General features: G+C 34.7%; 1 protein-coding gene across 4 annotated transcripts in view; it reads left to right on the forward strand.

Annotated features, from left to right (window-relative positions):
* Positions 1-26,172, forward strand: part of RICTOR (RPTOR independent companion of MTOR complex 2) — a 90,353-nt gene that overhangs the window by 36,195 nt on the left and 27,986 nt on the right. For 2 of the 4 annotated variants that reach the window (XM_030003508.1, XM_030003510.2), the window contains 16 exons: positions 2,595-2,721; positions 3,675-3,844; positions 4,094-4,161; positions 5,043-5,110; positions 7,619-7,701; positions 8,358-8,445; positions 9,422-9,512; positions 9,648-9,714; positions 9,817-9,897; positions 11,768-11,868; positions 14,366-14,528; positions 14,936-15,037; positions 17,492-17,538; positions 19,898-20,033; positions 20,609-20,808; positions 21,926-22,052. In XM_030003508.1, the coding sequence (XP_029859368.1) occupies positions 2,595-2,721; positions 3,675-3,844; positions 4,094-4,161; positions 5,043-5,110; positions 7,619-7,701; positions 8,358-8,445; positions 9,422-9,512; positions 9,648-9,714; positions 9,817-9,897; positions 11,768-11,868; positions 14,366-14,528; positions 14,936-15,037; positions 17,492-17,538; positions 19,898-20,033; positions 20,609-20,808; positions 21,926-22,052 (1,719 nt within the window). Of the gene's footprint in view, positions 1-1,229; positions 1,251-2,210; positions 2,314-2,594; positions 2,722-3,674; positions 3,845-4,093; positions 4,162-5,042; positions 5,111-7,618; positions 7,702-8,357; positions 8,446-9,421; positions 9,513-9,647; positions 9,715-9,816; positions 9,898-11,767; positions 11,869-14,365; positions 14,529-14,935; positions 15,038-17,491; positions 17,539-19,897; positions 20,034-20,608; positions 20,809-21,925; positions 22,053-26,172 lie in introns of those variants that run through there. The other 2 variants (XM_041120632.1, XM_041120633.1) reach the window with 2 other exon arrangements.

Consider the following 26,172-nt stretch of genomic DNA (forward strand, 5'->3'; position numbering starts at 1 on the left):
ACTCAGTGGTTTGATACAGGATTCCTAAAAGATTATATAAAGGTCTAGAAGAGGAAAATGAATGACAAATAAAACATAATTAATTCATTTGTGCAGGAGGTAGTTTACTGTGAACCATGGAAGAAGTGAACTGGGTTCTATCAGCGTCATAGAACTATTGTTCTCAGCTTCAAAGTCTGGATGCAATTCTTTAACCTCATCTTTGATAGCAAAAATGCCTATTTAAGAATAGTATAGATACAAAACTTGAAAATATTCTCTCGCTTTCTTCTCTTCCTTTTCATAGGGTAGAAGAACAAAATACAAAATACTAACCCTGTTTTATGAATTCATAAAAGGTACTAAATGATAAACTTGTTTTAAAAATGTGCAGGTTAAAGTAGTATAGGAAGAAAAAAGAAAAACAACTTTAAACTTTTTAAACTTGGTTTCTGATTTTTTTTTTGAAGGCTTTGAGTGCTCACTGTCTCTTTTGACTGTAATCACCTCTACATTTCCTAGGAAGAGCTTTGCAATTTAGCAGTGTCTTCAGCCATGAAAATGATGGCATAAAGTTGCCTTGGAAAGCATTTTTCCATCTAATAGAAGTCAATAAAACCACTTTTTTATAATTTAATAGGCAGGATGTTTTCTTGTAAAGCAGAAGTCAGTGTTATGTACAATATGAACCACCTTCTTTCTTCCTCTTTTTTTAGAGGAATCTTTAAAGACCAAATTCATAGTCTCTGTTACTTACTTCATCATAGCTGCTTGTAAGTAGCCTTCATCACCTGTCCTTGGTCTTTAGAACTGCATTTCAAAACCCAAAGCAGAATGAAAGCAAATGCAAAAGTTTATATTTATTCTGATGTACTTGGAATTGAATATTAAAAGAAAGAAATCTTTCATTCTCAGGTCTTAAAACCAAAGAAAGCAATGAAGCAGAGCAGCCTTGAGAGGCTGTTTGTGTCCTCCCACTAAGTACTTGTCAATATCAGTAGGAAAAAACGTTACAACTTTGCAGATTGGATTGGTACTCCCTTTCTATTGCTAATGCTTGTTACTTTATGCCCTTGTAAAAGTGAGACCACGTGGGTGGGGAAGAGTTTGTTTTTTCTTTAGAGTCCTATCTTAAAACTTCCTGTTTTGTGTGTGACAACACTATGTATGACAAGAAGTTTCTCAAAAACACAACTTAAAAATAAACTTGTTAGTGTTCTAATACATTTGTCATAATGGTTGATCTCATTTTAACATCATCTGCAAAGAAGGTAAAACAACTAATAGATATTTGTTCAAACGGGATAAGACATACAAGGGAGCTGTAAAATGAATATAGGACAAAAGAATTTTGGAAAAATAGTGAAGATAAGCCTGCTTTTGTTGGAAACAAAAGGGATATTAAAAAAAACCTTGGAAAACTAGCCTTGAGTTTTTAGGTGTTTGGATATTGAGTGGTATTTTACAACTCACTTTTATTTATTAGTAGATGATGTGACATGGTTGAGTGTGCTATAACACATTATGTTGTTCCCTTTTTAAGCAGTCAGACAGATAAAAGGCTACTTCCTGCATAGTAAGACATCTGTTTAGTGATGTTCATGTTCCACAGTATAGAGGATATGTATATTTAATTTTTGCAAACTATGAAAAAATGTGAACAAACAGCTAATCGGCCTTTGTAGTCAAAGCTTCATTTGGGGCAAGGTCAAGAGTGGTGGTGTTGGTTGGTTGTTTTGGAGTGGGGTTTTTTGCCTTTAATGTGTGCACAGGGTTTTGCTCCTTAATCTGGTTTAAATTCTGATTGTCCTAAACTAGCAGCTGAGGATTTCCATGGTGCGGGACCTCTTCAGTAGTGGCTATTAAAAGCTGTTCTTTTATTCTGTCTCAAATATATTGCAAACTTTTTTCTAATTGAAGAATGACTTCATTAATGGATGCATGTCTTGTTTTCATCTTTGCTTTTCAGTTTAATATGTTTAAGGTGTGTGTGTCTTTTGTGCCATAGCTATGTAATTTACGATGAAGTTGAATTAGGCTGCAGTTCTAGGAAGATCAGGTACTATGCCAGAGGATATAGGGGTGTTACTAACGGTTGCCTTGTAGATACTATAGCAGCTTCTTCTGTTGACTGTCCTTTTTTTGTAGTCTGCAGCAATCTAAGGATCTCTCTGCAAAAGAGGAGATTTTAGTCCTGGCTAATTAAACAGTTGAATAGGTACTGAAGAATCTGCTGCAGTATGAATAAATCTTCTAGAAGAGTTTGTAATCTACTCTGTGCCATTGGATAGCATTCTTTGTTGGTAAAGAAATCTTGGAAAAAATACGAAAAAGGTAGCTGTAGTTCTCTCTTTAACCCTTTCCTATTACGATAAAATAATACAAAATATAAAAAATACCCCAAAACTAAAGTGGGAAGAGAATGGCAAAGTAAATTGACAAAAAGAATTTCAAGAACAAAAGAAATAGTTTTGAGGATTCACCAGATACAACCAAGTAATAGATGGAGTGGTCTGTCTGGTTGTAACTAGGAAACAGAATGCTGGTGAATCTGTGAGTATATTTAGAGAAATATTGCGAAGAAACCAGAGGGCTTTTTCTTTCATTTTTGGCAGATGATCACTGTGAATGCCTCATTGTTCCCCAGTTCTATTACTAATTCTTTGATAGCAGTTGGAAACGATGGTCTTCAAGAAAGAGACAGAATGGTTCGAGCGTGTATAGCCATTATCTGTGAACTAGGTAAGATAACTGAAAGCTAATTAAGAAAAATTTTGACATGGTTGTCATCAGTTTTCTAAGAGATTCTCTTCTGTGGGTTAGTATTAAATAGATTGTGTTCAAATAATTAAGGATATTTGTTTAATAATGAATTAGATGTTAAGTGTTCTTAATGTCAGTTTCATGGATTTTAGTCATTAGTTTGATATAAAACAAAATCACTTTAACTTAAAATCAAAGTCTCTTACATGAAGTACCTGAAGATTTCAGGTGCTGTTCTTTCCTTTAAGACTTGCCAATTCTTGATTTACCTTAAAAATGTTTCTCTGCTGCAGTTGATGTTTCTAAAACTAATGGATTGGAAGTAGGGAGAAGTCCATACATGAGATGCTGACAAATGTACAAGAGTTCAGAGAACTACAAAAAAAAACATCCTCCTTTAAAAATTTCTACAGTGGCTTCTGGAAGTCAGTATTTGTGTCCATGTAAAGGCTATCTGGACAGTGATTTATACTAACTCCCTATGCTTGTTAAAAATCAGCACCCACATTTGTTTTTTCAAAATGAATAAGAAGTAATTTCACCAATGCTTTCAACATACAAACTTATGTTTTAAAGAAATAAATGATCTGTTGTTCCTTTATATTGCATAAATATTTTATCCATGTCAGTCCAGTGAAGCATAAAATCTTTTTGCAGGGAAGTCTGGAAGCTACTGTATGGAAACTTGGTTGGAAATAAATTGGGAAATTGCTGCCAATGGTGACTGACTGACTGTTCATGATAAATTAATCCAAAATCTCAATTCTGACATTGCTGATGTCAGTCAGTTCCATTAAAAGCTTTACATGTGTCTTGGCAGTGTTCAGGTAGAAAAAGTTACACGTCCTAAAGAGACAAGTTTGTTGTATTGGAAGCCATGAAATGTTTTCTTTCCTATCACTGGCCGAAGTGACGTGTTTTTCTTTATTTAGCACTTCAGAATCCCGAGGTGGTGGCTCTTCGGGGTGGTTTAAGTACCATCTTGAAAAATGTGATTGATTGTCAGCTAAGCCGAATAAATGAGGCTCTGATAACTACAGTTTTGCATCTCATCAATCATCCAAAGACCCGACAGTATGTGCGAGCAGATGTAGAATTAGAGGTGGGTTCAGTTTTACTTGTTTAGTGACAGAAATTAAACATTATATTACTAATGAAAATGTTTAATTTTAATCTCAGATTTTACCCTCTGTGTTTGTGCAAAATTTTTAAAATACAACATTTTAGGCTAAGAGCATAATGATTTATAAAGCGGGAATAACATGACAGATTGGAGTGGGACTGAGGAAGGGACAAGACCTGTTTAACTGTATTCTCATGTGAAAGTAATGCATGTCTTTCTTTTGTTTAGAGAATTTTAGCTCCTTACACAGATTTTCACTACAGGCATAATCCAGACACAGCAGAAGGACAACTCAAGTAAGTGTTAGTGCTGCTACTTGTGCTACCAGTTATGTTCATGGTATGGGAATTAAGCGTTTTTTCTTTCCAAAGTGAAAATAAAAGCAATGACCTAATACTAAACTACTTGAATACAGTGGGTTGGAATGCAACTTCCAAAAATACTGTTAAGTGTTTAAGGTTTAAAAGGGTTTGTTTAGCCTGGAGAAGAGAAGCCTGGGGGATACCCTGCCCTGAATACCTTTCTAATACCTGTGAAGCTGTAATCAACAAGACGTAGCCAGCACCCTTCATGGTGGTAAAAGGTGGGAGGACAAGAAGCAACAGAGAGAAATTGGAACAGGCTGTCCGGAGAGGTCCTGCAGCCTTCATCCTTGCGAGTTTCTACGACCCAACTGGATAAAGCCTTGAGTATAACCTGGTCTGGTCTGATAGCTGACAACTTCTTTGTGCAGGATTTTGGACTAGAAACCTCCTGAGATTGCTTCCAACTTGAATTGTTCAGGTTTTTTAATTATCAAATGGCATTAGAAGTTTAGGTCTGGGTAACTGAAGAAGGTCCAACTCTTTATGTCCCTGCTGTAGATTCACTGTCAGTGGAGGTGCAGAGTGATTCATCTGACCATATATAGGTGTTTACTTTGTGATGATATCCTCCTACCATGGAAACTCCCCTGAAAAAGGAATAGTAACAATACTTAAAAATTCTAATCTTTGTGTGTGTATACACATTGTGTAAATGCATATACATGCATATATGCACACATAAAGGCCTTCTCTTACTCTGGGTTTTGTTGCCAGCTAAAGTCTCAGTTAACTACTTTTTACTTGCTATGTTAGTAATGCTGTTTGTTTTATAGTAATGAACTGTATTGTGACATCTGTTGTTTTAATGACAGAGAGGACAGAGAAGCACGGTTCCTAGCTAGTAAAATGGGAATAGTGGCAGCATTTCGATCATGGGCAGGTAAGATTTTTTTTTTCCTGTTTGAAGCTGGATGATTGGAAGGGGAATTTTACTTTCTAGTATAAAAAAAAGTGGTTTGTTTAAACACAGAATCTGTCTCATTTTGTGTCTAATTTCTATCAATACCTTCCTACAATGCTACTAAGATGTGTTTTGATATTGTAAAATTGGAGGATGCATACATAGTTTGACTACTGACAAGATGCAGCTTTCTGCCCTCCCCCCTGAATACCTTGTAAGTTGTACCTTGATGGTACTTCTTGACATTTGATGGGTGAAAGGATGTTGAAAATAACATCATATCAGAAGAATTTGCCTTTGACATGGTTCTGCCACTGTAAATAAGAAATTTTTGTCTATGTGAAGAGTTACCAACAGAATAGTTTCATTAGCAGCTGCTTTTACCAGGTGCCATAGCTGAAGAGAAATTGCAGATGGACATAGTCTGGGATTTTTCATGTAGAAGACATTTCTAAATCAAAAAAGCAGGTTTCTGCATCTTTCTAAATCCTTTCTCTGCAATATTACAATACCTAATGTGAAGATACTGCCTCTTTCATGAGGGACTGATCATTCTTTTAGTTAAGATGGTGTCTTGCAAATAAACTAAATCAGTTGATACAGCCATTTACCAAAATTTTGAGTAGGATTTTTACAGGCTATACTTAGGAAAGATTCAGACTGTAGAGAAAGCCTTTTTCATTGTGAGACTGTTTGTTTTATTTTTTTGTGTGTTCTGAAAATGATCACTAAGCTTAATTTAATATCCAGGTATCAGTCAAAAGTTTCTCACATGTGTTCTCACTTGTTTGGGTAGGAAGCTTGGGAAGTTTGTGACAGCTCTGAAACTTCTAGGAAGCAGTTTCTGGTAGGAGTGTTGCTGCATCTTCCCTTACTCAGACAGTTAGAACTAATAGCATATGCCTGAAAGTTCAAGTGACTGAAGAAACAGTTGTCCTGGAATATGTTACTTGCTATGGCACTTTCACTGTTACACATTTATCCTTTTTTATATTGCTTGTTATGTTGGAGACTAAAATCTTAAATGTTTTTAGTATAAAAATGTCCTTATACTGTCAGTCTTCTCAAAGGACATGTAGCTAAACCAGGCTTGAGGGTGTTCTTGGGTTTTGTTTTGGCTTTTGGGGTGGTTTTTTTGCCTGTTTGTACCATCTGCTGTGTTCTACTCTTCTCTTATTTTCCAGACTGAGTTATTCTTCAGAGCTGATGGTTACTATGTCCTTTATTCTCATGTGCGATCATGTCCTTAGAGATAAAATTGGGGCATGGGGCAATGACTGCATGTACCCAAATCTATTCCTGTATTGCAATTGGGCCACTATATGCTCTTGGAAAAGGCCTGTGAGGTGCACTGTGGAACATATTTAAATGCCCTTAGTGTGTCTGTGGCCACATGTGTGTGTCTTAAGTTTTTGTGACATGGAAGTTTTTAAATTGAGGACTTTCTTCAAGTTCATATAAAGCACATGCCATTAAAGTTAAATTTGTATTAGTGAAAATAAATAGATGAGTAGGTGATATTTTTCATCTTCTAGTAATTTTTAAAGAATAATGGTTTGGGTTTATTTATGATATGTAAGACAAAAAAGTGTGTAAACCTGGATTCTTATTACTGACTTAAAGTTGCATTTTGGAGAAACTTGTTTGTTTTCTGGACAACATGTTTCCATAAGCTTTAATTCTGTGAAGTATGAAGAGAAGTGGTCAAGGAAATGAGTAAGGTTATTGTCTTTGCAGCCACATTTTTAATGAAGAGACCGTATGTAAATTGAGCCTGAAAATTGGTGTAAGCTTTAGGTGGTATTCTGTAACTTTTAGAAACAATTTGAAGGTTTTCCCTATTAATATTGAAATATTGAACAATTGAGTAGAAGTACAGAGTAAAAGGACAAAATTATAAAAGAGGCTCTGAGATTTTATGCAAAGTTAAATCGAACACATTTCAATGTGGTGAAACTTCTGAAGATGAGCACTGGTCATTTAGGTAAGGGTGGTTTAAAATGGTGCACAGAGAATGTGTATTCCATAAGTGTATGTTTACACTTGCTGTTTAGAACTTGCCTGAGATTAAAAGGAACTGAATAATCTTTTAGGTTAAGATACAGCTTTTGATGGAGAAACTTCTCATAGTTCTACCAAGATGATGCAGATATTTCAGGTTTAAGACTCATTCTTGATTGACAGTTTTGTCTTGTCTTTTCTGCCATTTCTTCCAAGTAAATGTTGTTTCTGCAGATAATTTAAAAATACTGTTCACAGTAGAAAGGACAAAAATAACTATAGTTTTTAATGAAGGAACAAGAGTTTTGTGATTAGAAAGTTTTGTTGAATATTGATTGGAAAGGAGATGACATTAGAAAGGTGAAAATGTTTATGATTAGTAATTTTTGTCATCTGTGCTTGTAATCAAACTGGAAATCAAATTTAACAATGTGTCTAATGCTTTTTCTGTTTGAGGGAATGTTACTATGTATTTAATCTTTCTAGGTATTATCAGCCTGTGCAAACCTGGAAATTCTGGGATTCAGTCTCTTATTGGGGTACTCTGTATACCAAATATGGAAATACGGGTAGGTGGTAAATATTTAGTACTGATGTAGGATTAATAATGGACGCTTTAATTAACATATTCTTAACATTTTAACAATTTAGTGGTTTAAACACAGACTCCAGTTACAAGACCACTATCCTTGAGTTTATTTGATCCACAAGTTCAAGTCTGTAATTCCATCATAAAATTCCTGTGAGAATGGCAGCACACCCTTTATATCTGAGAGGAGGGAACGAAGGAGAGAAAAGTACATAAAATAACTTTTACTCTGGTGACAAGTCAAAGCATGTTCACAGTAGCTGCAGTTATGAGTTTAAAGCATAATAACCAGAGCTGAATCCAAGATTAAAAAAAATGTTTATTCCCAATTACCTATTAAACAAAGAAGTTGATGGTGGCATCAGTAACTGTTCTAAAAATCTGTAATCCAAGTAGCCTGAGCTGCTGTAGAATTCATAGTAACAATAAGGCACAGTTCTAAAGTAAACAGGCCCCTTCCCTTCTCTTCTCCACATTATTTCAGTTTATGAAAATAAGCATGTTATCAAAAAAAGAAACACTGAAACAAATACACCAATTATAGCTCTCTATAGAAATACCAACTTCAACATTAATAGTGAACAAAAGGACAATTTTTGTAAATCTATAAAATTCCTTTTGTGGTTTTTTTGGTAGCGAGGTCTGCTTGAAGTTCTCTATGATATATTTCGCCTTCCTCTCCCTGTTATCGCAGAAGAATTTATTGAGGCACTTCTCAGTGTAGGTAAGTATTTAGAAGCAGTTCACATAAGAATTCTGTCTATTAAGCTCTTCTACAAATTTGAACCCTTCACTGCCTCCTCTATATTGTAAATTATGTCAGCATTAACTGTTTTATCACTGAATTCATAAAAGTCCTGTTTAAAATTCATAAAAGTCCTGTTTAAAATTCTTTATCAACCATTAAATGTTGTAAGTTTGATAAAAGATCAGCAGTGGAGCACAAAACATTTACGCAAAACACTGTGTAAACACATTACTACAAATTAGACAACTTTGAAGTGTCGGAAGTATTAGTAATGTAAAAGTTAGTTGAATGTTATAGAAAAGTTCTTGAACAGTCTTTTCTATATATTGTGTAGCTGCTAGCAGTCTCCACTGCACTTTAGCAGACTTTTATTTTTCCTAGGGCAAGTGTATTCTTTTTCATGTCTCTATGTTTAGCAGAGTTAGTATTTTATCTTTAGAATTACTCCTTTGTGAACCCAAGAGTATCCTCTGCTTTGTATCACAGTGCAAAAGTATGAGCCCAGAAGGAGTAAGTTTCAGCCTTTAATGTTCCAGCAATTCTCTTCTCTGAACTTCGATTATAAAAGCTTAATCCTTGTTCTGCGTTTAAGTAAATAAATCATTCTTTGTTGCAAACTTCCTGCTTTCTGACTTATGGATGTACATTTTTAAATGTTAGGTCTTATGATATTTTCTGTTAAACAAGTTTAATGTGCTTATGAATTGGAAATGTCATTATTTTGGTTGATACTTAGATACAATCTTTGTTCTAGCTTTGAAGTTAGCCTTGCTTTGTTCAGCAGCGTGGATTAGATAACTTGTTAGGGATCCCTTCTGACAAAATTTTCTATAATTTGAAACCTGAAATAACATTTGTTGGCAATGACTATTGTTTACCTACTGACAACTATTAAAATAACACTATGAAATCCAATGTTATAATTACCATTGTCCATATTTTCTTGTTCTAGATCCAAGCAGGTTTCAGGATTGCTGGAGACTTTCTGATGGCTTTGTAGCTGCTGAAGCTAAAACTATATTACCCCATCGAGCCAGGTCAAGGTGAGCATTTAATGAATTTAGTCTAAACCCTTGTTTTTGTTTTGTGGTGGTGTTGACAAAATACTTGTTGCTTTCTTGCAGAGACAATAAGAAATGAACTCTCTAAGTTGTTTCCATACTTTTTTTTCTCCTTAGGCCTGATCTTATGGATAATTACTTGGCTTTAGTGCTTTCAGCTTTTATTACCAATGGACTTCTAGAGGTAACTAATGACTTTTAAGTTTGAATAGATGCTTGCTACTTTTTTCCTATAAATATTAAAATAAGATGTTGTACATAAATGTAATTTTTTAAATTTTTGAAGGGTTTGGTTGAAGTGATCACAAGTAGTGATGACCATGTATCTGTCAGAGCAACTATCCTTTTAGGAGAACTTTTGCACATGGTAAGTAAAACTTTTTGCTGAGAACAGTAGTATTGGTAGCTAGTTGTAAATAGATATTTCCTATTATAGCTTTGAATTTATGTTATGAACTTGGAACATCTACTTTTCATCAGAATAGTGGGTTAATTTACATTACATCTTTAGGCACTTCATATATTAAAAGCAGTATGAACCAATAGGAAGGCTGTTCGGAAAGTATTGAAAGTGGGGTTCTGCTCCAAGGATAATCCTCAGCTCTCTTAACTCTCACCAATACACTTCCTTGCCTCAGTAGCCAGTTGTATTTTTAAGCTGGAGTCCTGCAAACTCACCCATCAGTTACTGTGTTTGGGAAAAGGACCATTGCAGATTTTTGCTTTTTTTTAGAATGATGGTAGCCCTCTGGCAGTGTGTTTAACTTTCTGCCTCACAGGCTAGGCTGACAGAACTTTTTTCATGTTCAGCTTGGTGTGGCTGGGGCACTTGATTTATTCATTCAGGCAACTCCAACTTGGTGGAGTGCTCTTTTAGCCTGGTGTGGGTAGCCCCTGCTACAGGGAAGCTGAAGGGACCGTGCTTTGCTCTGCTTCACTCTACCTGACAGCTTTTACAGCAGCTTCTGTCTCTTAACCCAAACTATTTTGGTATAGAGATGATATTACTGTTTTCATATATACTCCAGTGCTACCTTTCACCTTCACAAGGAGCTGTTAGTCATATGTGAAGTGACATGATTTACCTTTCTTGCGAAACAGTTCTTTTATCTTTCACATTCTGTATTGATGACAAGAATAGCATATGTAGCAGAGCATTTTTTGATTAGTTTTCTTGTGCTTGTTCTTTTAATCTTTTCTCCAAGTAAACTATTTTATAAGAGATGGTAAAATCATGAAGTACAACTCTGTCTTACAAAAATTTGAAAATGAATTATCGGACATAGTCTGCATCTCATGTCTGTCTACTCATTTCAGTGGTGCTTAATGCTCCAAAAAACAAGATCTCAATCTTCAGATACAAGATTGCTTATTACTACAGTGATTTACAACATCTCAGCTCAGCAGCAGGTGTCACAACCACAACAAATCTGTTCTGTAGTCTCTTCAGTGACTTTTCTTTCAATTATTGGTGGAATTTGTTGAGTATTCAGTTAGCTATGTAGTGTAAAAAGAGGAATCTGTAACAACATATGTTACTTTTCTGGTTTCTGGAATACTTTTGAATGGGAGTGACTGTTAACTGACATTTGAGTATGCTGCAAAGCATAGGTATTTTTTGGTTTTCTGAAGAGACGACTCATTAGTCAGAGATGACTGTTTATCAAAATACTGAACAAATATTTGTACTTTTATTTAGTTTTAAGAGACTGAAGTAATTTCTTCATCTTCATTATTCCTTAGTTTCCAAAAACATTTGCAGAACTACCTATGTTTCCCAAAATAAAAGCAATTAAATGTCTAGTAATTTAGGAAGTTATGGTAATTAGATTTCTTGTGCAGAAAGTTTTTAATAGAAATCATCAGCTTAAATTGTATTTCTGATTTTAGATTTTTTTAGCACTTTTGTACACGTGACATGACTATCTGATGCCTTGCATGTTTTTGCATACTACCACTTAAAAACCACCAATGCAAACAATACAGATTGCAAGGCTCTGAGATCTAAACTTGTCTTAAGTTATTTTCAATTGTATTTCAGATTGATTAGTTAGATCAAATATTCAAAATAGTATGTGTAATTATTGCTTTTTGATGTTATGCAAAAGGTAGTTTTATTGTTATGTGTTTGTGAAAGTCTTGTGAAAAGTGGTAGATTCTTTAGGATCAACATTTGAACAGATGGCTGAAAATGTTGTAATAAGTTATTCTAACAGGTCTCTTGTTGTTTTTTTTAGGCAAACACAATTCTTCCTCATTCTCACAGCCATCACCTGCACTGCTTACCAACGCTAATGAATATGGCAGCATCTTTTGACATCATGAAAGAGAAAAGACTGTAAGAATTCTAAGTTACACTTAAAAGCAAAAATATTTGTTACCTCTCCCCGGCCCCCCCCCCCCCCCCCCCCCCCCCCCCCCCCCGGTTGAGTGAAAACCTACATTACAAGCTTTCTGGTGGTAGATAGTACTTACGTCTTTCTTTAAAAGCAAACAAACGCATGCATATAGAAATGCTGTGTCTCACTTACTAGGGAAATAGTCTCCAGTGCATCGTTCCAAAAGTGTTTACATTAACAATTTAGAAATTTGGAAAGAAAGTTTTGATAGTAGATTTCAGAAGACTTTTGTGTGGATTGCAGACTTTTACACAGTATTTTTCTTAAATGAACTCTAAGGCACTGTTCAACCAAGCAACATCTGAGGCGTGTTCTGTGTGTTAGACCTCTCCATTGTTTCACACTTCTTTTTTGGCATTTTGATACAATTAAGCTTTCAAAACTAAAAAAGCCTGCATGAATTTTTTTTCTGTTGTTGTTTATCTATAGCTAATTAAATAGTAAGAGACCAAATCAGTGAGTCATTATTAGTGTGAACAAGAGAAAAAACTGTAATATTGACATGGCTCTGGTTTTTTTTTGCTTTTCTTTTAAAACCATTTTTTCTTCAGAAGAAAATGGTGATTGTAACAATAGTAATTATGTTAAAACTTTCTGGTGCTTTTGTTCAAATTTTGCACTGATAATTTTTTCAGTTCCATTTAAATATAAGAATGTATGAACAGAAATTTTAAATTTAGTGCATTAAATTTAGCATTCTGCAGTGGTATGTATTAGGGAACAGTTTGGCAGTCATGGTGCTAATCAAATGAGGTATATTTAGGTATCTGATTAGAAAAAAATGTTTATAGAAGCCATTTATTCCTCTTTGAACTAGAAATACCTGAATTTTGAGATATTAAAAAACTATGGGCTTTTTTATTTTATTTTACTTATTTTTTAAAATTTCTCTGTACATCTTGCAATCTTGCAATTTAACCTCTGAAGTGCTCTGTCATAAAATACCATCTCCTGGGTGCTTCACACAATTCAAACCTCCTGCAAACCTCCTGAGGGAAAAAAGTCAAATAAATTGATAGATTCATGTGTCTTTTAAAATATATTTCTGTAACTCACTGTTCTTACTTCCATTTCTTTGTGGAGACCCATTTAAATTGTGTGTTGGGTTTTTTCTGTATTATAGGAAATGGTTTTGTGAATTGCTCTTGCCATTCCTGATCTGCCTTGTCAGATCAGTATTATGATAAATATGACTTTCTATTTTGTCTTTCATTGTGTTGTCAGTGATAAATTGCAGAATCATTCTGAACTGCTGCTGTGAAATGATGTTTCTTGTAGAGTGCTTCCAAGAAACATAGTGCTCTTCTGCTTTTTAGTTTTGAAGTTTTCTTATGTGTCAGTACAAGATTTTCATATGTGAAAACACAGTTATTTTTCAAAAAAGACATATCTGAAACTCCGTCACAGCTTATTTCACTTGGTCAGAGCTGTGGGATGAGAGGAAGGATGAAGAACAGAAGGGATACGTTTGTGTATCACGTGCAGTTTTTTTGCTTTTCGGCATTTGTGGACATACCTGAGAGAGTAGTAAGAATTCCTGTTTTTGTTGAAAGAAAGTGATTTTGTAGAAGTGGTATTTTTTTATTTGGGGATGTTGGTCTTGGTCAACACTCTGCTCTGTTTCGTACTCTGAAAAACTGTAAGCCCTGTTATGGATTAAATTTATGTAATTCAGATAAGTGACCAAATTCAAATGTATTTGTTGGTTTGAAGATAATATAAAACCACTGTCCTACCCTATGAGAATTTTTGTTAATGGGGAAGAATGGTAGACTTACCTCCTCCTTTTTAGACTTCCTTATTTTATATGCTAAGCAGTTTTTGTCTTTTTTTGCTACCACTATTTTGTAATTAACTGTTTCTGCCCTTGTCAGCTGTCATTTCTGTTAATTTCCTATCTTTTCCTGGAAAACATCTTACATGCTGTTGCTGAACTATTCAGATATAAAGAGCAGGAAGCATACTACTGATACTCCTGCCACCCTTGTTGGGGGGGGGGGGGGGGGGGGGGGGGGGGGGAAGAGAATTTATAAGAAATACTTTGTTAGTCAAAGCTGAAGCTAGCCCTCTCAACTTTAATACAGAACGTTGATCTACTGTGACATCTCACAATACTCATCAACTTTAAACTTTACAAATCTTCTGTGAACTGTGATAGACACTAGTAATTGCAGAGTAGAAGAAAAGGTATCAATAAGGTTCATTCTTCAGTACTAGAAGTTCTGAAAGGTAATTTTCTGTATAATTTCAGTACAAGACTGAGTCCTATGTATGTATGAAAACTTGTATCAAGAAAATTATTTTCTTTTTATTTGCTTTGGAATTGTTAGTCAGTTCTTTCTTGAGCTATGTTTATTTACTCAAGATAGAGCAGTGGTGCTCTTTGGTTGGGTAACAGTTGCCAAATACTGATTACAGTATTTTTTTTTCTATTAGACGAGCAAGTGCCGCACTCAACTGCTTAAAACGTTTTCATGAGATGAAGAAAAGAGGACCTAAACCTTACAGCCTCCATTTAGATCATATTATTCAGAAAGCGATCTCAACACACCAAAAAAGGGATCAGTACCGTGTGCAGAAAGACATCTTTATTTTAAAGGTATTACCATTACTGAGTTTCCAAAACTGAATTTGACTTTGTATTTTGGAGACTTATATCCTGCCTACCAAGCTTCACTCTCTCATCTAAATCAGAGCCATTTAAGTGATTTCTTTATAGTATTTTTTTCATTTAATTTGTCTCGTAGGTACTTGTGGATACTGTATTGCATTTCTAGAATTTGAGGAGTGAAATTACAATAATTCCTAATGCTTTTTAGGACCAATTGTGATCTCTTACTATTAGATTCTTAATGCAGTACTATAACAATGCAATTTACTTTCAAATGCAAATTACTGTGGAGCACATCTCTTTTAATGATTGTTACATGAACAGTAAGTGTATCGTGTGACAAGACTGAAAAAAATGGTGCAAGGCAACTGTAGTTTTTCGTGTCTGTATTCCAGGATACAGAAGAAGCACTTGTAATGAATCTTCGAGACAGCCAAGTTCTCAATCATAAAGAGAACCTTGACTGGAATTGGAATCTAATAGGGACCATACTGAAGGTGAGCTTAAAAAGGGCATGATACTTCTTTTATGAAATTGTTTGGAAAAAGTCTCCATTTCATACGAGAGCTTTGAATTTATAATATTAATTCCACAGTACATCCCATCATCTGTTTTATTTCAGAAAACTAGGATCTCATGGATTAATCAGTGCTGATACAGTCTGTTTACATACAACTCTTAAACTATATACAAAAATACACTACAGTTACATTCACAAATTTCTTAATAAGCCTGTATTAAATTTTATATAACTTTATTTGTATAAAAATAGACTTTAAAGAATTAGCTATATTGACTTTAAAGCTGCTAATATTTTAGACTTCAGTCCAGACTACACAGGGATACTGCTTCGTTCAGTTTCATAGCAGAATTTTTTTATATAATGTGAGCTGAAGGTTAAGGCTGCAGGTGGGTTATAGATGAAACCTCATGCTTAGTCTGAGCCACATATGAAAACTTCAGTAACATACAATCTCATTGTATGTTTTGAACTAGTACAAATACTCCCATAGCATCAAGTTCATTACAAACTTAACTTGTTTTTACAAAATAAAGGAAGTATCTCTGACAGGGAAGGCATTATCTTAAATATATTTAGTGCACAGGTTTTAAGAGACTGCCTCTTTTTTTTAAGCAGAAAACTTACTTTCTTTGAGTATATAAAACTTTCTGAGTCCTCAGTATAGTTTTGAACTAAAATAGCTCCTGTCATTCTGTGCATCAAAGCCATCCTTCTGTTGTTACCCCTAAGTAGTAACATTTTCTTACTGTCTCCTTACTGTGTTGTTATAAAGATGGTGAAAGTATAAAAAAGGATTAATGGTGACAATCAAGATTATATTTAAAAAAAAAAAAAACCAACCTAAATATTTCTGTGCATTTTTTCAGGGACTGTTAAACTTGAGATAGCAAGAATCTCTCTGGTGTAAAGACCTGAATTTGTATATGACAGTAGCTTTGCTCCACCAAATTTCACTGTTCACAGGCTTTTTACTGCAATTACTAGATTTACTGGATTACTAGAGATCTATGATTATTAATCATAGATATTTTTACCTTTGATTCAATATTAAAGATATCAAGAAACTGTTTTTAGAATCTCACTGTTAATTAATCTGTGTTGTACTTTGACAATGGAAGTTTTACTACAATTTTATGTAGTTGACCACTAAAGTTTTGGAGTTTTTTTTTACCTGAAATTTAGGTCAAACTGTCAATTTCCCTGCTATCTCAGACCTCACCAGCAGTATATTTTCTAGTGTCCTGACAAACAGTTGATAATGTCTCAAAATCAGGGACTTCAGTCTTTCAGAATGAGAAGTTTGTGTGTTTTCTGATTTATTTCTAACCATTTCTGTCCCTGTTAAACTGCACAACACCAGCATATAGTAAGGTAATGTTATCAGAGTGGTCCATCTTTAGTCCTCGTAGGAGCAGGATCCAGATTCCAGTGTTTGGACTTCACTATCTCATGTGGCTACTCACCTCTGTTTTGTCTATGTCACAGCCTTACGGCTTTAGAGCATCAGCTTTCTAACCACCTCACTACTTGCATTTCATGTGGTCCCTTACTGCCTTTTTTACTTGCTCAGCTTGCTGTCTAAGCTGCTAAAAGAGCAGCAAAAGGGGCAGCAGTCAGGATGGAGGAATTGCAACTTTGTCATTCACAGCAGACCTTCATACTTTTTCTGGAACTGTTACTAGTGTAGTCAGTTTTACTAATCATTAACTAGTGCACTATACATCTTAATACTAGTATACCAATTGGAAATGTAGAACTGTATTGCTTAGGTAGGAAAGAATGCTTGCTGCGCTTTTTTCCATCCATTCCAAGAAGATACTAGTAGCAACAAAAATAAATCTGAAACTGTAGAGACAACAGATAGCTATAAAACAGAGGAAAATATAATAGGAAGAAAGGATAGGTCCAGAAGAGAGTATTATGACTTCATGTGATCCTTCTTAAAACCTCTTACAAAGTATCAACAGAAGAGTTTAAATACCATTTTAATAAGCAGTATTTAAGTGAGCTATAACAGAATAATGATTATTTTTAAATCAAATCTGATTAATAGTGAAAACAACAACAAAGATTATTTGCCTATTAAGCATATAAATTTTTTATTTTTAGAGAAGAAACTGAGAAAAAATGTATATTTTTCATTAGCTTTTCATAGTTTGCTGTTTTCATTAGAATTGTGGCCTTGTACACATAGCATGTGACCAACATACCCTGTCCTTCTCTAGAAAGAAATCAAACAGTTCTTGGAGCAAGAATTGTGGGATTTTCAATAAAATAAGGGGGTTTTTGTAGGTAACATTAGATGCAAGGAAACTTACACTTCTAATTTTTAGGTAAATATAACTATAATAGAAATGAGTAAATTATAGTGACTAATCAAGGACTGATGTGTAAGTTTCATATAATGCTATATTTGCTGTTTTTCTAGTGGCCAAATGTAAATCTAAGGAACTACAAAGATGAACAATTACACAGGTATGTAAAAAATTACGAGGACTTCCTCTGAAGAAAGAAATTTGGAAAAACTGGGTTTTAATATTGCAATAAACTATTCTTGGATATGTCACACTTCTAAAACTTAATCTTTAGATAAGCAGCAAAAAATCTAGATAATTACGTTGCAATATTTGCTTTAAATAAACAGGTCTTTAAGCTTTAGTGGTTTCTTTTCTATGTACAGACAGTTTATGTATTTATTCCCTTAACAAGAATCATACCAGCTTTGCAAACACCTTATTTGATTTTAAACCTTAAAATTATTACTGCTTTGATATTTTGTACATTAATATTTGATATCGGCACTTGACAAATTTTGACAGAATAGTTTTACAGTTGTACAGTTATATAGTTAAATCTTTCATCAAAAACCAAGAGGAAGTTATTTCTAGTTGCTATTAATGGCAAGGGAAGCATGTGTGATTCTGGAGGAAAAAAAAAAAAACAACAACAAAGTACAGCTCTGGTTCCTTTCATGTCTGTTGGCGTTAAGACATTTTTATTACTTTTGTGCATGTGTGGCAATAGTGTAACTAGCTCGTTGTTAGATTTCCCTTTTAACATGCCTTTGACAAATTCATTTGATTAAATTATTTTGGAGAGTAGTTCTGTATTTGTAGGCATGGAAAGCTACCTCTACATGAATTTGAGGAAAAAACTAAAGCTAAAACATGCTGAAAGGCTCATGCTGTTCCATTTTAAATTTTTACTAAAAAGTAATCAGGCTACTTTATATATAAATGTTCCCAGCATAAGTGGTATTCCTATTGCAAAATTAAATTATGGCTATGATTACACTTGTATTTACTCTGTTTTTTTTTTCCTTCCCTAAACTTTGATTGCCAATCTGTACTTTGTGGTAAAGGATTATTTTCTAAATCTAGTGGTTTATAACATTGCTTCTCTAAAGTAATGTCTGCAGTCCTGGCTGACACCCACACCCACATTTCTACCTACCTACCTGAGATGGTGTTCCTGTTCCTTGGTTTTGTGCTGCACTCAAGTGTTGTTCAGTGCCTAAATAATTTAATTCCAAATAAACTGAGAAAATCTAGGATTGAGTTAGTATAAAACTTCTACAGTTTGTTGATCCTTTCTGCAGGATTGTGTTAGATGCTTTAATGGCTCTAAAATGCTGTTGCTTTTGTTTAATAATAACTAATTAAGCCCTGAATCTCTCTAGTTTCACTGCTGATTATAAAAAATTTTCAGCCACTTTGTTTTTGAAGTATAAAGTACATTTATTTGTCCTTCCATAAGTTGATTTTTTTTTTAACTCTTAGTGTTCTTGTGATTATCTTATCTGGAATTTCACTTTAACAGCCATATTTCTGATACAGATTCCTTCATGTGATAGGGATACAGTTAATGCAATGTGTGTATACACATGTATGTGTATATACATACATATACACACTTAAGTATACACATATCTAAACAGACATAAATATGTGTTAATATATATAATATATTTATTGCTAATAACCTAGAATAAAATACATTTCATTTGACAAAATTTAAACAAGCCCTCAGATTTCCATTGTAATTGGTCCTGTGTTTGGAGTTGGGGATAGTGGCTTACTCTCACTTTAACTAAAGGTGCAGTGCTTTAGTTAAAGTTTTTATAATGCTTGACATATCTACCTTCAGACATAACATTCTGTGTTACTTTAAAGCACAAATGTGTGTTTATTTTTTGACTGACAATTGGTGAGGGGAAGTTCTTTGCTGAAGACTTTATTCCTGCAATGCAAGACTGAAGCGATACTGGTCACCATGATTTCAAAAAGGCTGAGTGAAGAGTCTGCGTTTGCAGTTGCTGTGTTATGCTTCAGAAATGCTTAAGTGAGGTGAATGAAAATACTGTTGCTGAATAAATAAGGCCTTTTCCTGGAAGAACACAAAAATATATTTTTCACAGTAGCGTTAACTATTATAGCTGAAGAAAACTCAAGTCACAGATTCTTCTTTAGCCCTTTGTAAGTCTAGATAGTATAGTCTTTGAAACTCACCACAGGATAAATTACAGCAGAATAAATTATAAGCATGAGCATGAAAAGGAAGCTATGGCTTCTAAGAGCATAGAGATTTTCAGTTCCTTTGCTTATTTTAAGTCATGGCATAGAAAACCCTTTATAACACACAGTACAGCTGCATCTCTGAAATCGTGTCTGCGTAGACTCATTACTGCTACCTGCTACTTTTTTAATAAATTTTGAAAATTTATTGCCAATAAGCTAATTTAATGGTAACATATCTTTTGTACCAGCATCATTTTATACTGTGAGACTGTCCTTGTCATACTGAAAAATAGCAAATTCTTCATTACTTTCCATAGGTTTGTAAGGAGATTGCTATATTTCTACAAGCCTAGCAGTAGACTGTATGCCAACCTGGATCTGGACTATGCCAAGGCTAAGCAGCTCACTGTGGTGGGTTGTCAGTTTACTGAATTTCTTCTTGAATCAGAAGAGGTAAGAAATTTTCAGCTACAAGGCTGGAGGTAGAATGAGTAGTGCTGCTGTATGCCACTTAGAGGAAAAAATTCAGTAAAGACTTCCATAGTCTTCGGGTGTTAACTCTAAAGTGATCAGTGTAATTAAGAAATATAACTTAAAATCTTGAATTGTCCACATGAGACACTAAGGAAGACAACTGTGTTTAAGTCAAAGTTTTATTAAATACAGATTTACTAAATGTGACTTAGGGTTTGGAGGGGGGGTTTTTTAATTTTTGCTATGAATATCCTTCCTTTCTCTACCTCCTTTCTTGTTGTGTACTAAAGACTTTTATGCCTCAGGCCAGAGGAGAATGTCATTGAACAATTCTTTTCCTGGAAAGAATAGAATTGGTCCCAAGATGTCTCCAAGCTAAACTCTTTTTCTTTGCCTTGAATCTTTTTCTTTAGTCTGAATTGTGTTTGCCAGCCAGCATTTCTATTTTGTGTCTGTATTGTGTTTGTACATTTCAAGAAATTTAAAATGATGGATTTCAGTAAAGGAGACACAGTTCTGTTACTAGTAAATGCTGTTACTCTTTGTTTTGTCAGGATGGACAAGGCTACCTGGAGGAATTGGTTAAAGATATTGTACATTGGCTCAACTCTTCATCAGGAATGAAACCTGAACGTAGTCTTCAAAATAATGGGTTACTAAATACCCTTAGCCAGCACTACTTTCTGTTTTTTGGTACTCTCTCTTGTCACCCTCATGGAGTGAAAATGCTTGAAAAATGTAACGTGTTTCAGTGGTGAGTGTTTTTATTGTGTTTGAATTGTGCTTACGGGTATAATAGTTATGAAAATTATAAACTGTGCATGAGGACTACTGTCTGTAAAGCTGAAAACTTTAAAGTTCTTTTGATTTACTTACAAGTAATGATCCTCAGTTGTGGGGGGTTTCAGTATTTTTTTTTAATAAAGGATCTTTTAGTCTGTCATATCTGAACAGATATGGGTGATTATATCACTAAATAGCTTACTTTTTCCTGTCCACACCTATCTGACAGAGGTCAGTATCAGGATGGATGATGTTGTACTGAAAAGACAGCAGGGGGAAAAAAAGAAAAAAAAAAAAAAAAAGAAAAAAACAACCCCCCAGAAAAACCAAAACAAAACCAAAAAAACCAACAACAACAACAAAAACACAAACAAAAAAACCAAAATAAAACCCACATAAACCATGAAAAACTGGCAGGTATCATACTGTTTGTGAAATGTGATGATGCGTGTTGTACCTAAACTTCAGTCCAATATATTTGAGTGAAGCTGTGAAGTTCAAAATTTTGTTCAGGTACAAATAAACTTGCCTGCCTTTGGGAGTAAATTGGCTAGTGGCTAATACCAGTTTATTTTAAATATAGTAAACTTTAAGTGAAAATTCAGGTGTTTTGATGTACTCTTTTTTTAATTAAGTTGTTGTCATCAATTATTAGAATGCAAATTTTTTACTGGCTTCAGAAAACTTGGTTAACAATAAAATCTAGACAGTAGTACTAACATGGCAAGCTGTATACACAGAATGTTTTACAATGAGGAATTGTTCACAGAGTTTCATGAATGCTAATTTTTATACTCATAATCACTAATTAAAGTATGCTGACAAAATTATTATAGAGCAATTATGAAAAATGTCGGTTTGGTTTTTTTCCCTTGCAGTTTAGTGCATTATTTGGTCCCCATTTGACTCTTAACAGCTGTAACAGTTTAAAGTTACTCCATTTCATGTGAGAACTTACTTTGTATTTTGAGTTTATAGAAATGAAAGTCTTAATTCAAAGTACTTAAGTTTAAATTACTGATTGAATAAATAAATGGGTGGGTTCAAATACTAATTTTTATTTTCTTCTCCCTCCCCTTCCCCCCCAGTCTTCTTAATCTTTGTTCTTTGAAGAACCAGGATCATTTGTTAAAATTGACTGTTTCTAGTTTGGATTACAGCAGAGATGGGTTAGCAAGAGTCATCCTTTCTAAAATCCTGACAGCAGCTACTGATGTAAGTTCAATTCAATTTATGTTCACTTGTTAATTGCCACTAGACATTTATTGTGTTATTCAAGGTGTATGACTTTATTTTTAAGCTATTATATATCCAGAAAGGTTTTTATTTTTGTTTCAGAGAAATGAAGCTCCTACTCATGTAGCTTTTGAATTTGCTGTGAACTTCACACCGTATATTGTATTTGTGCACAAGAAATCAAGTCATTCAAATAGAGGTTTCTGTCATGTATTAAGGGGGTTGAAGTCTTTAAATGCATAAACCAAGTGTTATTGTCTAGGTCAGTGGACAGTCTAAATCAGTTGTGAAGGCATCATTTTCACAAACAGAAATGTGTATTTCTAGCAGTAATAAACAGGTTAACCTTCCAGTGGTAGATACTGTTTTGATAATGATTGAGGTTACTGCGGTGGAACTGAGTAGACCCTATAGCTGCTGGAACGAAGGGGTGGCTCAGAAATAGACATTGGGATTTGTACTTCTGAATCAAAGAATGTGAGTGAAAATAAAACACAGCCTTAGGTAGACTTGGGAGAGGAAGCTCCTGGACTTTTAAGAAAAGAGAAATCAATCAGGTGTAACGTAGACAAGGAAGCATTGATGTTAGGGAAATGACAATTAGTAAGTTGAAAAATCTAAGTAGGAAAGAACTTTCATTACTTCAGGGAGAGCTATTCCTCTGTTGTCTGGACAAGGCAGAATATATTCTAGAGTGGATAAAAGAGGGAATAAGGTAGATGCTAGCTTTAAATATCTCACTGTATTTTGGAAGAGGAGAGGGAAGGAAAGAAATTCAGGATATTTCTCCAAGACCATCAAAGATACAATGATTCTTACAGGTAAAGAGTGGAGTCTGAAAGTAAGGGTTTAAAGGAATGACTCATTGAAAGTAAAGCTCCCTACTGAATAATTTTGAAGGAATCTTTCAGTGAAGTGATGACTTTGATATCCTTTCTTCAAAGTTGTTTTATGCCTAGTCTGAGCAAGAAAACAGAAATTAATATGTTGTGAGGATGCATGCCTACGTCTTTATTAGACTTCTAAGCTCCTGTTAGATGACTGTCACTTAAGAGCAATTTAGGCTGTGGAACTTTATTTAGCTGTTTCTACTGAGATTTCATGTCAATAGGTACTGCCCCCTGCCCCCCTCCACCACCTCGCAGTTATTTTTACCTCATGAAAAGAGGCCGTACATGGAGTAAAGAGCACTCCAGCATTTCAGTTTCTTCCAAATGCAGCTGGTTAACAATTAGAAAAAAGTCCAGGCATGTTGTCACAATCTCCTCAATGAAGTATACAGTTACACTAATAATTTGAGGCATTTTATTATGAATTAGTGTTTGGGGTTTATATTTTGGGAAAGATTTCTTGATTCTGATACCTAAGGGATGAAGACTTAAATTCTATTTTGAGAGAGGTACTTCCAAATGTTTTCAAGTATCCAGTACACTACACCAGAAGTTTTATGTAGGTAGGAATGGGTTGATCTCCATCCAAATGTTCTATAAAGACCTACTTTTGGACTTATTTTTATCTGACGGGGGGGAGCGGGACACGACCAAAACCGAATGCATTCAATTCTGATACAGGTATCACTAGCTGTAAGCAGACTGGCTTGAAGTGGGGTGCAGATACTGTCTGAACGTACTGTCCCAAGCATATACAGAGCCAGAAAACAGTTGATGGCTACTGCTGCTCTTAGTGATGATAACTAAAAATAGAATTTCCACCTATTTGTAATTCAACTTAATGAACAATAGGTAGCAAACACTTCTTATATTTCAGATGTGAATAGAATAGTCATCACTTTCTGGCACCTTAGAAATTAAGAAAGCTTGTAGAGCCTTCAGGCTTACCCATTTCAGTTCTGGTCTGTTTGGGATTGTGAAAAGGATTAGGGATAATGATCTGATGGTTGGCATTACCTTGACTATTTAATGTCAGACCTTGACAGATGTCAAAGTAGAACGCTCTGGAGAAAGCTAAGAAACATTCTTCAGGCCCAGAAACTTCAGAATGCACATTTTGGAGCTCAAACCTAAATAATTAGTTTTGAAGTTAGAGGTCCTTCTTGCCAGATACACTGATAACTTCTCACATCTGTGATGTTTTAAGGTCTTGGCCTACGTTAGCAGCCTATGGCTACTGAGTTCTAATGCTTCAATTTCCCAGTCTCACATTGATGTGAGGTCTAACAACCTAGGGAAAGGGTTGTCTAGGGAAACAGCAGAGATTAAGTAACTGTCTGGTTTTGGCAGTCTCCTGACATCTAAAAGAATAGAAATTATTTGGATATATCTTCTTAACTGCCAGGCACTGACTTACTCTTAAGTAAAAGTGTAACCTTCCTCATATGTGCACAATATGGGTCAGTGGTCCTTAATATCAGTTAGGTGTGCGTTCAGGTGTAGCAGGTCTCTAACCATAGCTATCCGCAGGCAAGTTCATAGCTGAGGTGTGTTGTGACTTAAATTCTGCTACTTAGAGTTCAGTGTTGCAGTGGATGAGACTGTACCCTGATTTTTGTACACTACAATACCATGAGAATCCGTTCAATATCTTCTTTTTTACAAAAGAGTTTATGATAACAATTTTAAGAAATATAAAAAAATTAAATCTTGTTTGTTGACCACAAATGTAAATGAATCTTTTACTATTAGAATACTAAAAAAAGAAGGAAAAGTTACTGTTTGAACCTCTTAAATAGAGATTGACTTCCTTTGTGAAACATATTGAACCATGAGGGATGTACAAAACTACTTCAGGGTGTTTTGTTTCCTGAATTGGTTGACCTGCTTGGAATACTTGAAATTCATAGGGAAATATTTTGTATATTTCATCTAAAAGAGGAAAATCACAAATAGAACGGACTGTTTCAGTCAGCAGAAGTGGGTCTACGCTTGCATCAACCACAAATGATTTCATACTTGGATAAAATTTATTCCCTTAAGAAATCCTTTCCCTGCTTTACCATGTGCCCAACCCCATAAGTTCTTATGATGAAAACTGAAGTGATGGTATTTTGAAGAGAAAATTTCCCTGAGTACTACTTGACAAAAAGGCAAAATGTTGACCTGTCGAAGAACCCTTTGGCAATGCTTGGTGTACACAGTATTGCCAGTATCATCTTGTGGATAAAATGCTTGTCTTCAGTGTTTCTGATGTTCATGCTCCCAATACAAGACAAAAGTGTAAAAAGCTAATCCAAAGGATAAAACCTTTTATTAAGTCTAGTATTAACTCTATCCTTAGTAGTATAAATGGTATTTTTGAACAACTGCAATGGGCAAAACTACAAGTCTTCTCCAGAAATTAAAATATTGACGTGAGGTGGAAATTGTTGTCAATTCTGAGAGGGTAAGATACCTGAAAGAATATGGAAATATTGAACTGACAGGTATTTGCGTGGGCAGTTCCACTGACTGAGGAGTAATTTGGAAGTACCTCTGTTTAGATGTTAGGGGAAGTTATCTGCCATTTTCTGGGTTTTATGGTCTGGAATTCTGAAATAGCAGCATTGTCAACAGCAAAAGAAAATTTACTCAGTTGTATTTAGTAAGCATGATAGGAAAAAATTGAAACTTGGAACAGTTATACCACTCACGGCTCTGTCCCATGAGGAGAGCATATTTTTAATTACCAGAACTGACATTCTGTCACCTTGGACAAGTGAATTCTAAGATTAAAAATGAACATGTAGTTCAATTCAAATAAGGCACTTGCAAGCCCCTTCCACCTTCCGTTCTCAAGGACTTGTGATGAGGACCTCATAGGATGAGTGGAGCCTGTAAGCCTCTGGAAGGGTTTGTATGAATTCATAATCCAGAAGACAAATTGTGATTTTGATTCTATATGCTGCCTCTGGCGTCTAAATTCTATTTAAAAGCAATAAAAATGTATTGGACTGGTCATAATTTCTGAAAAGCTGTGTTTGTAAGTGAGAAAGACCATCTCCAGTAGGGCTTCTTCCCTTCAGAAATTTTAATTCCCTGAGATATTTGTTAATGAAATACCTTATCTGTTCACTTCAGAAGCTGAAGTTGCTCTTTTTCTTGGGTTAACTGAGATTATAGCTGCATGCACCTTTTAAAGCTATCCAGAGCTGTGAAGCAGGCTT

The sequence above is a fragment of the Aquila chrysaetos genome, chromosome Z (genome assembly GCF_900496995.4).
Source record: "Aquila chrysaetos chrysaetos chromosome Z, bAquChr1.4, whole genome shotgun sequence".
Lineage (NCBI taxonomy): Eukaryota > Metazoa > Chordata > Aves > Accipitriformes > Accipitridae > Aquila > Aquila chrysaetos.